This window comes from Hippopotamus amphibius, chromosome 11, assembly GCF_030028045.1.
Source record: "Hippopotamus amphibius kiboko isolate mHipAmp2 chromosome 11, mHipAmp2.hap2, whole genome shotgun sequence".
NCBI lineage: Eukaryota > Metazoa > Chordata > Mammalia > Artiodactyla > Hippopotamidae > Hippopotamus > Hippopotamus amphibius.
Genome location: NC_080196.1, coordinates 1,914,322 through 1,931,008, shown reverse-complemented (window position 1 = coordinate 1,931,008; position 16,687 = coordinate 1,914,322). Strand labels below are relative to the sequence as shown.

The 16,687-nt window shown below is 48.3% G+C and overlaps 1 protein-coding gene across 1 annotated transcript; it reads left to right on the top strand.

Annotated features, from left to right (window-relative positions):
- The first annotated feature begins 175 nt into the window (after positions 1–175).
- SERPINB9 (serpin family B member 9) lies at positions 176–8,833 on the top strand. Its single transcript, XM_057700644.1, has 7 exons — positions 176–240; positions 1,626–1,803; positions 3,229–3,366; positions 3,721–3,838; positions 5,171–5,313; positions 7,005–7,160; positions 7,983–8,833. The coding sequence occupies exons 2-7, from the start codon at positions 1,636–1,638 to the stop codon at positions 8,385–8,387; spliced, it is 1,128 nt and encodes a 375-aa protein (XP_057556627.1). The 5' UTR covers positions 176–240; positions 1,626–1,635; the 3' UTR covers positions 8,388–8,833.
- Positions 8,834–16,687: the final 7,854 nt, after the last annotated feature.

Here is a 16,687-nt window from a genome sequence, read left to right as displayed (position 1 = left end):
GCGCCCCCCGCGCCCCCCGCGTCCCCGCTGCGGGTGTCCCGGCGGCGCCCCTGCGGCCCCAGCGAGGCGGGGGCGGGGGCTGGGCGCCCGGCCCCTCCCCCGGCCCCGCCCACCGCCCACTGCCCCTCCCCCGGCCCCGCCCACCGCCCACTGCCCCTCCCCCGGCCCCGCCCCGCCCGCCCGCGGCGCCGGGAAGTCCGGCGTCCTGGGCGGTCGGGGTCCCGCGGAGCCAGCAGGCAGGTGGGCCCGGGCGCGCGTGGGGCCGCCTCCCGCAGAGCGCGGGGCCGGGGTCCAGGGCTCGCGGGTGGGGGGCGCGGGCGCGGAAGGGCGCGCAGCGGGGGGCTCAGAAGCCGCCTGAGGCTGTGCCGTTGCGTGGGGAGGGAAGGCTGCCTTCAACCGGGGACGGGGTGGGGCGGGATGCGCGGCGCTGCCAGAGGCGCACACGTGGCTGGGGGGCCTGAAGGGGTCCTGGGGGCCGGGGCAGGAGGATGTCACTTCGCTCAGGCGCCTTTGAGCCTATCTCTGCGGCCGCGGGCCGGTGAAGAGCCGGATGAAGGGCCAGGCGCCGCCCGCCCCTGCGCAGGGTCTTGGCCGGAGCGTGCGGACAGAGGCAGGGCCCGGGGATGGGTGTGGAGGATGACGGGGGCCTGAGGCCAGCGGTGGGGGCGGTGAGGGTCTCATTTCCGAGGCAGGCCGGAGACAGTGGGCGGGGGGACCACGGCCCTGCGGCGCTCGGTGCCAGGTGTGCCGCGGGCAGCAGCTGTCCGCCGGAGCGCACTCCGCTGGCCTCGCTGCTTCGCGGGCGCGGCCTCCCGCTTCTGGCTGGCCGGGCCCGTCGCCCCGACTGTTCTCTCCCGGGCCCAGCCCGCTTCCTCCTTGCCTTTCCACTCCGGCTTCCCACGGGCACGGGCGGGAAGCTTCCAAATCTGCGTTTCTCAGCCCGAAACCAGAACAAAGCAAAACAAAAAACCCCCCAAACTGGAAAACGAGACAGAGCAACACACACAGAGTCTCGGCCCCATTTCCAGTGCCCCAGAGTCCCGAGGTGTGGGTGACAGGAGGAGCGGGCACTCTGAGCTGGGCCACGGGTTACGGGACAGTCGCTGGCCTCGGGAGCTGAGGGCCCGTCTCATACCCGTCTCCAGCCTGTCTGCGTGCAATTCAGCATCTCACACGTGTTTCAGTCATCAGCTGGCAAACGGGGGATTTTTCATAAACAGACGTGGTGTATGGGGACCAGGCAGAGCACCTGCGAGGTTTTCATCTGGGGTTTCCTCCGCCTCCTCCTCCCTGACCCTGTCCTCCGCTTCAGATGGGGAAGGACAGGACTTCACTGCTCCTGTCGGCGTGTGTGTGTGTGTGTGTGTGTGTGTGTGTGAGCCATTTCTGTTGATTTTCCCAAGGCTCTGAAGCCGATGGACCCACTGCCAGTACCGTACTTCACTAATTACTTAACGTTGGACTTAATTTTTGAATGGGGAGCAACAGCAACTGAATCTTCCTCCATAAAATATCTTTGAGATTTAAGATGAAAAAAAAAACTGCAATTCAAAAATTGCCATGTGTTAGGTCCACAGCATTCAGGGTTTACTGAGGCGGCCTTTCTCTTTGCTCTGTGACTCCAGACCCGGCACCATGGACGCTCTTTCCGAAGCAAATGGCACCTTTGCCCTCCGCCTTTTAAAGATACTATGTCAAGATGACCCTTCACGCAACGTGTTTTACTCTCCTGTGAGCATCTCCTCTGCCCTGGCCATGCTCTTCCTGGGGGCAAAAGGAGACACCGCTGCCCAGGTAGCCCAGGTGAGCCCGGAGAAGGGACTCTTCTCCGTTGTTACGTTCTGTCACCCGGCTTCAGACCTCCTTCTCCAGAACTGCCTGCAGCAGGGGGTGGATGCCTGGTACACACGTGTGCTGTCTCAGGGAGCTGGGGCTGCCTGGGGAGCCAGATGCAGAGGGCAAGGCTGAGGTCTCCTTCACTGAGATTTTTTTGGGTGAAAACTTTCTCCAATTAATAACCCTTATATGACTATCAAAATTTTGTCCTAGCACTTTATCTGTGTTTAGGAAATGATACCAAAATTATTTGAAGTCTTAGCAGCTAAGATCTGTCTCATTTTTAGAGTAAAAGACTTTGTAGCTATAATTATTCATTGGTAAGAAGGGTAGGTTAATATCTATTTCAAATCGATGATCTACCAACATACCTTCCAGCCAAGTTGGGGGATAAGCAGAAACATGCAAAGAGGGAGAAAAGGCGTGTGATTGTTACGTGTACAGACTGCAGAGGTGCTAGTTAGTTTACCAAATATTCAGTGACATCAAAATGAGTCTGTCCCTGTCTGCAGGGGATTTTATAGAGTGAGTGAGAGACACGTGCCCAAGAGGAAACCAGAAGTGTGGAGGAGCCCCTACCCAGCCCACAGGGCCCTCCCCCCCAGGGTGCTGTTCTGTTTTCAGTATTGTCAGCATGTCCCAGCTTATGTGCCAGGGTGCGAAGGTTTGGGTGTAGAGGGGAATTCTTTATTCTTGATGAACTTTCCTACGTTTTAGGCAGGCCATGAACCCTTGCAGCACTTCCTGTGGGAGCTCCCAGGTTGTGTGGTTACTTTACGAGGCGTGAGACGGAGCGGTCCTCGCCCTCCGTGTTCAACGGGAAAGTAACAGGCCCTCCGTGTGCGGAATCCACGTTGCTGCTTGCTGCGTGGAGGGAGGGACGCTGTGTGAGCCGGCAGGCTCTGAAACCCGTCTTTCCCGCTGAGACTGTGCTGATGCTCATTTCTCCTTGAATTTTTCATGCTTTTCACTACATCATTTTTTTTGGGGGGGGGGGAATTTTAGGGGTAAGATTTCCTCCATTTAGGGCACACGCACTCACACTTTCCTTGGATGCAAGACTTGAAAATAGCTCCTCTTCTGAATCATTCTGGTCCTTTTCATTCTTTCCTGTTGTTCATCTTTAAACGAAAGATCTACTGAGGCAGAAAAACCAACTCTTTTACCCACTTGTGTTTTGTTTTCTCTCTCCCCCCACTTTCTCTCTGTATCTTCCCCCCTACCCCCACATGGTGTTGCTTCTCTGGTATGTATGAAATCCACGCTTAAAATAAAAATAATGTCCTGTTAAAGGAACGTTTTGTGAAGTATTTGGGAAAAAATTTTGCTCACAGTTCTTTTTTTGAGAGTGAAGAGCAAGGTTGATAATTTTTAAATTATTTTCCTCAACAGGTGCTTTCTTTAAACACAGAGAAAGACTTTCACGAGGATTTCCAGGCACTTCTCACCGAGCTGAACAAGCCTGCCACTCAGTACTTGCTCAGAACGGCCAACAGGCTTTTTGGAGAGAAGACTTGTGAATTTCTCTCTGTAAGTTGAATCAACAGAACAATAAAAGTTGTAATCAAAATACAGAGTCTGAGAGAAAGACCCCAGAGAACCAAAACTTATGAATACTATTTTAAAAACGTATAATTCTCTAACTACGCCATGAATCATTTAAAATTTCACTACTTCTAAAATTCATTTATCCATTTCTGGTTATTCATGGCTTAGTACTTACCTGTTTATAAACGCTGATCTTTTCATATCTGGCAGACTAGAATATCACTTTTAAGGGCTGTATGGTCCTTTTAATATAAAGTATGTAATGCTCAGAGTTTTTGGAGACTTGCTGACATTTATTTAGGAACATCACCTCACTGACCGCTTTCTCCTCCAAAGGCCTTCAAGGAATCCTGCCTGCGGTTCTACCACGCTGAGCTGGAGCAGGTCTCCTTTGCCAAAGCTGCAGAGCAGTCCAGGAAACAGATAAATGCTTGGGTCTCAAGAAAGACTGAAGGTCAGAATTACATGTTGCCGCCCCTCCCCGCCCCGCCCCCCCCCCCCCCACTCTTCTGGTGTCACTCGTCTTTCAGTGGTCAGCGCCTTTTGGGCTGGGCCTCATGGCATATCTGAGCCTTAATGGACTCCCAGAGGTTCTGATCAGATGTTCAGATTTTCAACAACAGAGACTTGATTTTGTCCATTTGCCCACTCGCACCAGAGTGACTGATACGAAAAGAAACTCATAGGCCAGGTTTCCAGTTTAGTAACTTGCAGTGAAACGTGCTTTCACTTGGTCGGTAGTGTTCACACGTTGGGTGAGTCCAGCGTCTCTGTAGGAAGGAGACTGATGGTCCGATCCTGCCCATGGGCTCCTCTGTCTGGAGTCCACGTGGACCTCCATCACGTGACGCTTCCTTACCCTCCTGCTTCTCTCATGCCTTCCACCTTAGACGGGATAAACCTAGACTTGATAGGCCAGCTGCAGAGCCTATCTTGGGGCTGATGGGTTCTGCAGACTGAAATCACTGTTTTGGGGGTGTGGGATGAGCCTTATTCATTTCTCTTTCGGAGGGTAGCATGCTCTGGTCTTGGCCCCCACGATTGCTGTGTGATGTTGGACCCACACAGGCCCCTCTGCACCAACTACACTTAGTACCACTAGGAATGATGCTATTTCTGTTAATAAACGAGACTGTAAAGAACAAGAGGTTGTCTTTCCTTGAAGCAGTCATCTCCCCTCTTCCTCCTATGGCCTCTGGAGGCAGTTACTAGCAGGGACGCTCTTCGTTCATTGAAAAGGTTCCACTTGATCTCCAGGGGGAAGAAGGGAGTACCTTTCACTTACCACCTGCCCTTTTCTGAGAATGTCTGGAGGATCAACTAGTGAAATCTTTCCTAGAGGCTTCCAGAAGCTGATCAGTGCACCCACACTGCCCATTGCTGGCGATTTTCCCCTCAGAGCCATTCGATACGTCTGCCTGTGCTGCGTGCACGTGCAGTTGTGGCATGTCTGCCCTGGATGTAGCTTTGGGGTGCTGGACCACCTGAGATACCCGTAGCCTCTCCAGCCCATCCCTCGTTTGCTGTGTGTCTTGTTCTCCCACCTGGAGCGGAGTTTTCCTTGAGTGACGGCCGGAGAGGTGGTCCACGTCACCGACTCTGCAGACATCCGGAAGCGCCGGTGGTTGTCAGTAGCACCCGTGTGTGTGATTTCTGTACATACCAATCCAGACTTGGCAGATCTGGAAAAGGAATGTTTGGTTCTAGACTCATAACCAGGGGTCTTCCAGGGAGCCTTGTCGTGGTTGGTTCTTCAGCCTTTTGTGCGCTCTACTTTTCCCTGCAGGTAAAATCCCGGAGCTGCTGCCGGGTAACTCGGTTGACGCGCAGACCAGGCTGGTTCTCGTCAACGCCGTCTACTTCAGAGGAAGGTGGAACGAGGAATTCAACAGGACGTACACAAGGGAGATGCCTTTTAGAGTCAACCAGGTGGGGGATGCTTTCAAACTTCACCCAACTTCACTCCTGGGAGTTTGGTGAAGAAATTGAATGCAAAAATTTAACTTTGTAAAAGCAGACATGACTGGTTAAAAAAACTTGAAACATATTTCTGAATGAAATTTTAAATTCAGTGGAAAAGAACTGAAGGTATAAACAACACTTTCTACCTGTACTTTTTTTGCATTTTATTACTGCTCCTACTGCCTCGACAGTTTCTCATCCAATCATTGCTGTATGAATGTGTCTACCGTACATTCATTTCTGGGAACTTAAGCTTTTCTTTTAAGCCCAACCTGCTCAGATAGAAAGCAGAAAAAAAAATTTTTTTTAAATGGTATTAAGGAAGTGTGATATATGTGTGGTGTGGGGGAGGGGGTAGTGGGAGAGAACATGAAAACATATTTCTTTAATCAGGTATTTTTATTTTTTTATTTATTTTTATTTTTGGCCGTGTTGGGTCTTCGTTGCTGCACGTGGGCTTTCTCTCGTTGTGGCGAGCAGGGGCTACTCTTTGTTGTGGAGCACGGGCTCTAGGCTTTCAGGCCTCAGTGGTTGTAGCACATGGGCTCAGTAGTTGTGGCTCCCAGGCTCAGTAGTTTCAGTGTACGGGCTTAGTTGTTCTGTGGCATGTGGGATCTTCCCAGACCAGAGATCGAACCCATGTCCCCTGCACTGGCAGGCGGATTCTCAACCAGTTCACCACCAGGGAAGTCCCTGATCAGATATTTTTAAAGTTAGAGTGTATATAGACTTGATTTGCTGTTAATGTATCATAATTTGTCATCATTCATTCAGTATTTATAGCTTTCTGATATTAAAACTGACAGAGACTTTAGTCTTGACACTGAGGTATAACTTCAGTTTAGGCAGGCATTAAAATAGTTTGCCAAACTCCTCAACCGCTAAAAAAAATGCCTTTTTACTGCAATTAGGAAATGTATAGGAGTAAAACCCCTTTCTTAGAATAAGGTGTACTTTAAACAATCAACCTTCTAATTGCAAAGGGAGGAGTGGGAGAATGACTTTTCTGGCATGGATTTTAGAAATGATTTTAATTTTTATAATAGATGACCTGTGTCAACATTTTAAAATGAGTTTGGTCAGTGTAGTATTTCAGTTAACTTCGGCATGCATATAGCATTTCTGTAGTTAAAAAAGTTATTTCCTCGACTTAGAGTATCAGAATTGGGACAATTGGATTTAAGTGCATTAAGATGTACATGGTTCTTTACATTTGCTGCCACACTGCTTCCTGAGCTTGTACACCTGTCTACATTCGGAACACATTGCTGTGAAACTATAAGTTTCATCCCACTTTGTCATAAAACCTTTTTCTAATTGAACAGAAATAATTTCCTATGTAACTTCATTTGATTACACTGTTCCATTAGATGCACACGCTGGCATATTTTAACTGCGGCAAATCTGACTTCCTTTTCTGGAAAGCGCAGAGCGTCACATTTATTTTGCTGATGGAAGCATCTCCTTTCCCTGGCCAGCATCCGTCTGCGTACAACAGATGCCTTGAGAACAGGAAGAAGGTGGTGGACGGTCTATAACTATTAATTAGGCCAAGGATCCTGTTTCCATCACGGGGTCAACTGCAGCTCCTAGAAATGCGTGTTGCCTCTTTCGAGAGTCTGTCTTTAATTCTGCGCTCCTCTGTTCACTCCTGGCAGAAGGAGCGAAGGCCGGTGCAGATGATGTTCCAGGAGGGCACGTTTAGACTCGCCCGCGTGGAGGAGGTGCAGGCCCAGGTGTTGGAGCTGCCCTACGCTGGCGAGGAGCTCAGCATGCTCATCCTGCTCCCCGACGACCACGTGGCCCTGAGCTCGGTGAGCTGGACCTGTGACACCTTTGCGTCCTTCCTTCTAGGCCAGACTGGAGCCTCTCCCCTGCTTCTGGGGTGCACTTTCAGGCTGGGATGCGGGGACCAGGCAGCCGGCAGTGCTCAGGCTCTCGGGCTCTGGATCCAACGGTTATTCCAGACCCACTTCTCCCGTTATCACCACGTGGCCACGCCATGTCACTCCTCCTAGCCCCTGTCTTCTCATCTGTGAAGTGGGGATGAGGATGTGAGAGCGTGATTATGAAGGTGAAATGGGGGCACTTCAGGCAACAAACGTAGCACAGTGTCTGGTCCGTGACGAGCCTGTGTGAATACCATCCTGTTAGTATCATAATCATGGTCACGGGCATTATATTAAAAAAGCTGGGAACCAGTTCAGAACCTGAGACAGTGAATGACCTCACTTGGCGGGAGGGGGCAGAGCCATAAACCTGGACACGGCTCTCCCCGGCCACCTCGCTTCTTCCACGTGGAGTCCTCGGGGAGAGCCGACCACTGCCCAGGGGTTCCAGCCGGGCACTGGGTGGCAGGCAGCGTCCCAGAGTCAGCTGGGCCTTGACAGTTGTCAGGATGACGTTTGTCTCCTGGAAGCTGTGGGTGAGGAGAGAGCAGCCAGGGCCCGGGGGCTCCGGGCCTCCTGGGCACCCCCCGCCCCGGCTTGGAAGGAAGCCGAGTGTGAACTAGCTCTAGTGCGAGTAAGGAGTTCACACACCTGTCCTGCCAGGTGACGGGGGCGCTGGTCCTTCCGCGAGCGGAGAAAGGGTTGGGGGTGCCTGACGTGTGCTGAAGTAGGAATCTGGTCTTTCAGGTGGAAAAACATCTCACTTTTGAGAAATTCCTCGCCTGGACCCAGCCAGACTGCATGAAGAGCACAGAAGTGGAAGTTCTCCTCCCGAGATTTAAACTGGAGGAGTCTTATGACATGGGGTCCGTGCTCCAGGGTCTGGGGGTGGTTGACGCCTTCCAGGAGGGCAGGGCTGACCTCTCGGCCATGTCGGCCGACAGAGGCCTGTGTCTGTCCAGGTTTGTGCACAAGAGTTTGGTGGAGGTGAACGAGGAGGGCACGGAGGCCGCGGCCGCTTCGGCCATGATCGTGGTGGAGTGTTGCATGGAGTTTGGACCCAGGTTCTGTGCCGACCACCCCTTCCTGTTCTTCATCAGGCACAACAAAGCCAACAGCATCCTCTTCTGCGGCAGGTTTTCCTCCCCGTAGGGGACGCGAAGGCGGGAGTCACGGTCCTCTGAGCCCTGAGCTCTAGTGCCTGTGGCAGCAGTAGGCAGCTTTGAGGACAGCCACGCTGGACTAGGGGATGCCCTCAGACTGATCGTGGGACCCCTGGTAGGCGTCACACCTTTCTTCCTGTTACTGTATTTCTCTACCTCCAGCTCTAATGGTAAAAATTCCATCCAACCCTTAAAGCTCATTCCCAATGTCGTTGTCTTAGAGAAGTGTTTCCTTTTTGGCACAACCAGACATGTGTCTTTGAACTTTCTCTGCACCCTGATGGGGGCATGTCTCTTGTGGTAGTTGCTTCAGTTATGAACCATCTGATTCTCCAGCTGGGCTTTAAGTTCGTTAGTGGTTGGGACTGTGTTTTACACATTGTGTGCCACTCCCAGTGCACGGGTAAACAGCTTGATCGTTGATGAGGTCTGTGACTTAAAAAAAAAAAAGAGGATTAGAAATCAGTGCTTTTATTCTTTTTTTTTAAGAATTTTTTTATTGGGGTGAAATTCACATAATATGAAATTTATGTTTTTCTAAATTTTGCAAGGCAGAAATAGAGACACAGATGTAGAGAACAAACGTATGGACACCAAGGAGGGAAGGCAGTGAGGGGGTGGGGCTGGGATGAGTGGGGAGATCGGAGTTGACGTATATATGCTAATATGTATAAAATAGATAACTAATAAAAAATTAAGGAAAAAAATGACATAAGAAAAAAAAGAATTTTTTTCTTGAGGTGAAATTCACATAACATAAAATGACCATTTTAAAGTGAACAGTGCATTGGCCTTTAATACATTAAGAACCTTGTGCAACCACCACATTGATCTAGTTCCAAAAATCCTTCTCATCACCCCAGTGGACAAGCCTGTACCCACTAAGTAGCGACCCCGTTCCCTCCTCCCAGCCCCTGGCGGCCACCGACCTGCTTTCTGTCTCGTGGATATACCTACGCTGGTAATTTCACGGATGTTGAATCACATCAGATATGATTTTTCTTTCACCCCGCATAGCGTGCTCAGCGTTCGTCCACGTCGTAGCAGGTGTCCACACCTCATCCTTTTTCATGAGTGAATAAAACCGCATTATTTGGGCAGAGCACGTTTCGTTTATCCAGCCGTCCACTGATGAGCACTTAGTTCGCGTCAGCCTTTTGGCGCTTTGTGAGTAACCCTGCTGCGAACATGCGTGCACATGTATTTATCTGAATATTTGTCTTTCACTCTTTTGGGTCCATACCTGGGAGGAAATTGCTGGGCCGTGTGGTAACTCTATGTTCAGCTTTTTGAGGAACCACCAAACCTCTTTCCACAGGGGCTGCTTTCCACTGGTGCCGTACGAGGGCTCCAGTTTCTCCATGACCTTGCCAATACTTGCTATTTTCTTTCTTTAAAAAAAAAAATTACGGTCACCCCAGTGGGTGGGGAGTGATACTCCTTATTCTGAGTTGCATATCCCTCATGACTAACGGTGTCGCGCTTTTCATTTGCTTACTGACCATTTTGTGTATGTCTTCTTTGGAGAAAAGTTTGTTGAAGTCCTTTGTTCACTTTTTCCCTGGGTTGTCTTTTGGTTGTCAAGTTGCAAGAGTTCTTATATATTCTGGATACTAGGCCCTTATCAGGTAGGTGATTTGCAAGTATTCACTCCCATTCTTTAGGTTATATTTTCCCCTTCTTGATAATGCCCTTTGATGCACACAAGTTTTTAATTCAATGAAGTTCACTTTATTTTCTTTTTCTTTTGTTGCTTATACTTTTGGTGTCATATCTGGGAATCTGTTGCCCTATCCAAAGTCATGAAGATTTACAGCTATGGTTTTTGCTAAGACTTTTATGGTTTTAGCGCTTAGTTTTAGATTGTTAATCCATTTCGATGTCTATGATAGTAGTTAGGGCTCCAACTTAATTTTCTTGCATATGGGGTATCCTGTTGTCCCAGTACCTATAACTGTTTTTGAATTGAAAAAAGTGTTGATAATAGTCACAAGAGAAAGGTAAAATCTAAGCAATTGATAAGGTGAAAAATTACTCAGTTTTGAAGAACTCCATAATCAGATTGAAAGGAAATATTATAAAAATATTATTAAATATCTATAGAAATTATATTTGCAAACAATATATCTGATAAGGGGTTAATTTCCAAAATATACAAAGAACTCATACAATTCAACATCAAAAAACAAACAGTCTGACTAAGAAATGGGCAGAGAACCTGAATATATGTTTTTTCAGAGAAGACACACAGGTGGCCAACAGACACATGAAAGGCCGCTCAGCATCGCTAATCATCAGGGAAGTGCATCAGTTTCCTGAAAAAAATTAAACGTAGAACTACCACACGATTTAGCAATCCCACTTCTGGGTGTTTTCTCAAAGAAAACAAAACACTAATTCAAGGAGATGTACGCACCGCTCTTTCACTGCAGCATTCTTCATAGTAGGCAGGAACAACGGAAGCAACCCAAGTGCCCATCGGTGGATGGGTGGATAAAGATGTGGTATAGACGTACACACACACACACATACATGTGTATATAATGGACTATTACTCAGCCATAAAAAAAAGAAACCTTGCCATTGGTGACAGCATCGATGGACCTAGAGGCATTATGCTAAGTGATACGTCCATGTGGAATCTGAAAAACAAATGAACAGATGTAATCAAATGGAAACAGCGTCTTAGCTACAGAGAACTAACGGGCGGTTGCTCGGCGGGGGAGGGGGGTTGGGGGAAGAGAGAAGTAGGTGAGGGCGATTAAGAGGTACAGACATCCAGTTACAAAATAATTCAGTCAATTGTAATGTAATATCTTTGGTGACAAATGGTAACTAGACTTATCATGGTGACCATTGTGAAATATATAGAAATATCGAACCACTGTGTTGTACACCACGGACTACCATGGCATGGTAGGTCAGTTATAATTCAACAGACAAACAAACTCATAGACAGAGAGAGAAGACTTGTGGTTACCAGAGGTGGGGGTAGGAAGAGGAAGGGAGGTGGTCAGAACGTGTAAGATAAGTAAGTGCTGGGATGTAACGTACAACCAGATGAGTATCAGCTCTGCTGTGTGTGTACGTGAACGTTGCTACGCGAGTAAATCCTGCGTTCTCATCACAAGGAAAAACATCTGTGTGACATGACGGGTGTTCACTGAACTTACTGTGGTGATCATTTCATGATGTATGTAGGTCAAATCGTGGCAGTGTACCCCTTAAACTTATACAGCGCTGTATGTCAGTTATATCTCAGTAAAATTGGAAGAAAAAAATAAAATTCAATTACAAAAGTTTTAAAAATCAACAAGGAATTGATACCAGTGTATGCAAAGAACTCCTGCAAATCAAAGAGAATAAGGCAGGACGTTAGTGATCAGAGAAATACAAACGAAATTCTGTGAGCTACTACTCTAGGACCATCGGGGATGATTGGCGTTAGAAAGTTGGATGCAGGGACGTCCCTGGTGGCGCAGTGGTTAAGAATCCGCCTGCCCGTGCAGGGGACACAGGTCCGAGCCCTGGTCCGGGAAGATCCCACAAGCTGCAGGGCAACGAAGCCCGTGCGCCTCAACGACTGAGCCTGCGCTCTAGAGCCCGAGAGCCACAACGACTGAGCCCACGTGCCACAACTACTGAAGTCAAGCACCTCGAGCCCGAGCTCCGCAACAAGAGAAGCCACCGCAGTGAGAAGCCCTCGCACCGCAATGAAGAGTAGCCCCCGCTCGCCACAACTAGAGAAAGCCCGTGCGCAACAACCCAAATGCAGCCAAAAAAAATTAATTCAAGAATCGTATGACTTAAAAAATAAAAAGAGAAGAAAACAAAGAAAGAAAGTTGGATGCAACCCCGTGAAAGCCAGGAAGTAGGGGAATAGCACTTTTGGGACAGGAACCGAGATGCCCACATAGGAAGTAATCTGTCAGTGTTCTCAGTGGGCGTCTCTCCTGGGATCCAGGTGACTCCCTTCCAGGTCTGTGGCCCAGTGATGTCATGGCCAAGTCCCTGAATCCACAGGGACTGGGATCTTCACTGTGGCCTCATGTGTGGAACAAGGAGTTGGAAGCTACATAAGTGTCCATATCAGTGGGAACAGATCATGAAAATGTAGGGCACACTTTGGGATAACTACGTACATAGGATTTGTGGACTAGAGGGCAGACTAGGTGCACATCCAGTCTGGTGGCTAGATAATTCTGAGTGAAAAAAGAGGTAGAGGAGGCGTAGAATCCAGTACCTTTTACATACATTAAAAACATCTGCAACATTGGGGTTCCCACAACCCCTCCTTGGGTTCACACTTGCCGGAATGGTTCTCAGAACTCAGGAAAATGCATTACTTTCTATTACCAGTTGGTTTATTGTAAAGGCTCCAACTCAGAAACAGCCAGATGAAGAGACAAGTATAGGAGGTGTGTGGGGAGGGGCGGGGCTTCCAAGCCATCTCCAGGTGCCCCACCCTCCCTACCCCTCCGCGTGTCCAGCAACCTGGGCGCTCTCAGAAGCCCTCATTTAGGAGTTTTTATGGTGCATGGTCGATTATTAATCTGTACCCCCTCCCCTATCTGGAGGCTGGGGGGTGGGACTGAAAGTTCAAGCTTCTAATCACGGTTTGGTCTTTCAGGAGACCAGCCCCATCCTGCAGCCTTCCAGGAGCCACCAAGATTGGCCTCCTTCAAACAAGGGATGCTCCTGTCACCCAGGAGGTGCCAAGGGATTCAGGAGCTCTGTGTCAGGATCTGGGGGCAGAGACCAATACATATTTCTTGTTATGTCACAACATTTATTGTGTATTTGGGCAATGTGGTGAACTCTTAGTCGTTTAAGAGTTTTCAATACATTCTTTTGCATTTTCTGTTCTGTGGTTCTGCAAGAGACGAATGGCGCACTTCTCCTCTCCACGCCCCTGCTTCCTGATTTTAGAATTTGCTTTTTGTCTCATTTTGTCTTGCTCATTTTTGCACTCTCCAGAAATTCTGAGAGTGTGCAATCACTGTAGGAGTCCACGTGCTGCCCTTGTTATAATTTAGAGGTTCACCATTCCCAGTCCCGGTGAGACTATGAGGAAGTGGCTGTAAACTAGGCTGTTGGATGGAAGTCAGTAAGACTTTTGGGAAGTCTTTCGATCTGGAACGAAAGTTCCTTGGGACCAACACTCTCACTTTCAGACTGTCTGTTGTACAGAAGCATTTGCACACATGCCCAGATATGCTCCAGGTTTTTTCTTCAGCATTATTTTAAAAAATTCACATCTACAGGGTTTTTGAATTATTATTTTTAATTATGGTAAAAACACACATAACAACATTTATCTTAACCATTTCTAAGTATACAGTTAACATTATTTTTTAATAGCAAACAAGGAAAGAAAAAGAAAGAAATGAGGAAAGAAAAAGAAAGAAATGAGGAAAGAAAGGAAGGGGGAAGGAGGGAGGGTGGGAGAGGAAAGGAAGACAATGAAATGGAATTAATCCAATTTTAATTTTTTCCCCATCGGAGAAGAATGCAAGTCATTTATATGATGGAATATGGTGCAGGACATTAAAGAAAAATTGTGATTGGTCTGTATGCAGTTCCTGAAAATGGTCATGAAAACAAATTAAGTGAAAAATGTATTTTGCAAACAGTGGGTATAGTATGATGTCATGTTTGTGAACCAAGCCCTGCGTGTGTACCTGTGAGTTTACATATATACACCTTCACGGCTAACAGCGGTCATCTCTGGGATAGGCTGGAGTAGGGAGTACAGGAGGATAACTGACACTGTTTTGCTCTCTGTATTTCCATTTATTTCAATTTTTCACTAAGAAAATATAATTCTGTAATCTGCACATAATTTAAGCAAGATTTCCAGGATACCACCGTTTGTGTAACTGAGTGACAAAATACTGAAAATGAAATAAAATCTACAGAAATGGTTTTAAAAATATCCTTTTATCCTTGGTTTTTATAAGAGTTTTTAACAAGAATGGCAGTCAAATACTGACCTTTCTCTTTTCACGAGTAAGGTTTATTTTCATGTTTTTTCTTGTCTTTCAGAGCTATTTCTCATTCCCTGTGCTGTGAACTGACTTCCTGTCCTTCACCCATGTGTTGCCTAGGGTTACGTGACTGCATAGGAGCGTTTTATACATGAGCGAAAGTCACCTCTTGTCTAGGAAATGAGTTATCCATATGGCGCTAGTTTATTTGTCTTTTATCTTATTTTACACCGTGTTTTCGCCATGTAAAAAAAATTTAAAGTTCATACATGGTTAAAGGTATCAATGTCTTAGTTTGCAGGTTTTGTGAATTTTTAGAAAGTCTCCTTTCCTCCGTTATTTTAATGATTTGTTTTGCAAGTTAGACCTTTGATCGTCTGGGAAGGAACGTGAGTAGAGTATGAGATGGGTGTGCGCCTTTCCCTGCAGACCGCTGCCTGGCCGCAGGCAGCATCCCCAGAACACCTGCAGCCATGGCCTCTTTCCACTGCCAGCTCAAGCTGCACAGATGGTCCCCAACACCCTCCTTATTCCTAAATTCAAGCGGCACCTGACTCCTGGGCAACGTGTGACGCGGTTGGTGACTTCCCCTTCGACGGGGGCCTGAGCGTCCTCGCACCTCCCTGCGCTCTTCTGCTGGGTCTCACGTCGCGCGCTGTCCTCCGTCCCGTCTCCCAGTGCTGCCGCTCCCCGCAGGGCCGGCCTGGCCCTCTCGCGGCCTCCGCGGCCCGAGCCGATGCGCACACGTCGCTTGTCCTCCTGCCAGCCCAGCGCTGACGCCTCCGGCTCGGGTCTCTCTCCGGAGCCCCGGACGCACGTCTCCAGCGCCCGCTTCATCCGCCATTCGGACACAGACAAGCCCTCTGTCTCAGTTCACGCAAAGGGGATCTCGTCGCCCAGCTTCCCAGCCCTGCGTTCGTTTCCAGCTCTGGGACCGTAAGAGCCACGAGAGCAGCACTCAGGTTCAGGCCACCAAGTCTGCATCCCAGGCACTGGTGCCTGACGCTCCTGTTAGACGCCAGCTGGAGTGACCTGAAGGGCAAGGCATCCCCACTCCGGCTGCCAGACCAGACGCGGGGCACCTTCTCCCCTCAACCACCCCGGCTGCAGATGTCGAGGCTGCAGGCTTCCGTAGTTGTGGCACGTGGGCTCAGTAGTTGTGGCGCTCCGGCCGAGTTGCTCCGTGGCATGTGGGATCTTCTAAGACCAGGGATGGAACCTGTGTCTTCTGCATTGGCAGGCAGATTCTCAACCACTGTGCCACCAGGGAAGTCCCCAAATGTCCTTTTATTGATTAATCACAAAGGATAAACACAAACACATGAAATTTACCTTCACATACTTGTATCCATCCTTTGTGGTTATGTAAGCCTCTTGAAGCTGGCCCTGCCTAGAGAACCCCTGATCGCACAAGCCAAGTACACACTCTGGGTTTTGTAAGCGTTGAGATACACTGAGGTTTCGAGCAAAACTGAAAGAGAAAGATTTCCACTCTAACATCCTGTTGTGACATGAGTCAGGAAAATTTGTGGTTTCTCTGTCCCTTTTGAGCCAAGATATTTTTCTTTAGAGTTTTTATAATTTTATTTTTTGTTATTAATTCATTTTGGAATTTATTTCAAACTAACATATGAGAGACCAGATTTTTAAGAGGTTTTTTGTGTTTATTAAAAATAGGGAAGATATTAGTCAATTCAGTTTTATTGAACAAAGACATGGTACAATTTCCCCCAAATACCCTGAGTATATAGCTCTGTCTTGAGGGACAATTCAACTTGCACGACTGGAACAGAGAGCCCACAAAGTGCTCCAAATGTCCTTTCATTTATTTATTTTTTTATTAAAAAGTTTTTTTTTAATTTTTGATTTTTCTGGGCTGTGTTGGTCTTTGTTGCTGCGTGTGGGCTTTTTCTCTAGCTGCCGCAAGTGGGGGCTACTCTTCATTGCAGTGTGCGGGTTTCTCATTGCGGTGGCTTCTCTTGTTGCGGAGCACGGGCTCTAGGCACACAGGCTCAGTAGTTGCAGCACGTGGGCTCAGTAGCTGTGGCTCGCAGGCTTAGTTGCTCCCCAGCATGTGGGATCTTCCCGGACCAGGGATGGAACCTGTGTCCCCTGCATGGGCAGGCGGATTCTGAAGCACTGCGCCACCAGGGACGTCCCCAGATGCCCTTGTATTAATTAACCACAAAGGACTAACACAAATACGTGAACACAACACTTTTATGATAGCGTGTGCTCGAGGCACTTCTGGGCACATTCAGATCAGGTGTTCTGATCATCGTCCTGGTTTGTTGCTGATGAG

What these genes read in the sequence shown, in the direction of transcription:
- SERPINB9 (XM_057700644.1), top strand. Translation starts at nt 1,636, where the DNA reads ATGGACGCTCTTTCCGAAGCAAATGGCACCTTTGCCCTCCGCCTTTTA. An exon ending in TGCCTTTTAGAGTCAACCAG is followed by an intron (nt 5,314 to 7,004) that starts GTGGGGGATGCT and finishes CACTCCTGGCAG; the next exon opens with AAGGAGCGAAGGCCGGTGCA. An exon ending in ACCACGTGGCCCTGAGCTCG is followed by an intron (nt 7,161 to 7,982) that starts GTGAGCTGGACC and finishes CTGGTCTTTCAG; the next exon opens with GTGGAAAAACATCTCACTTT.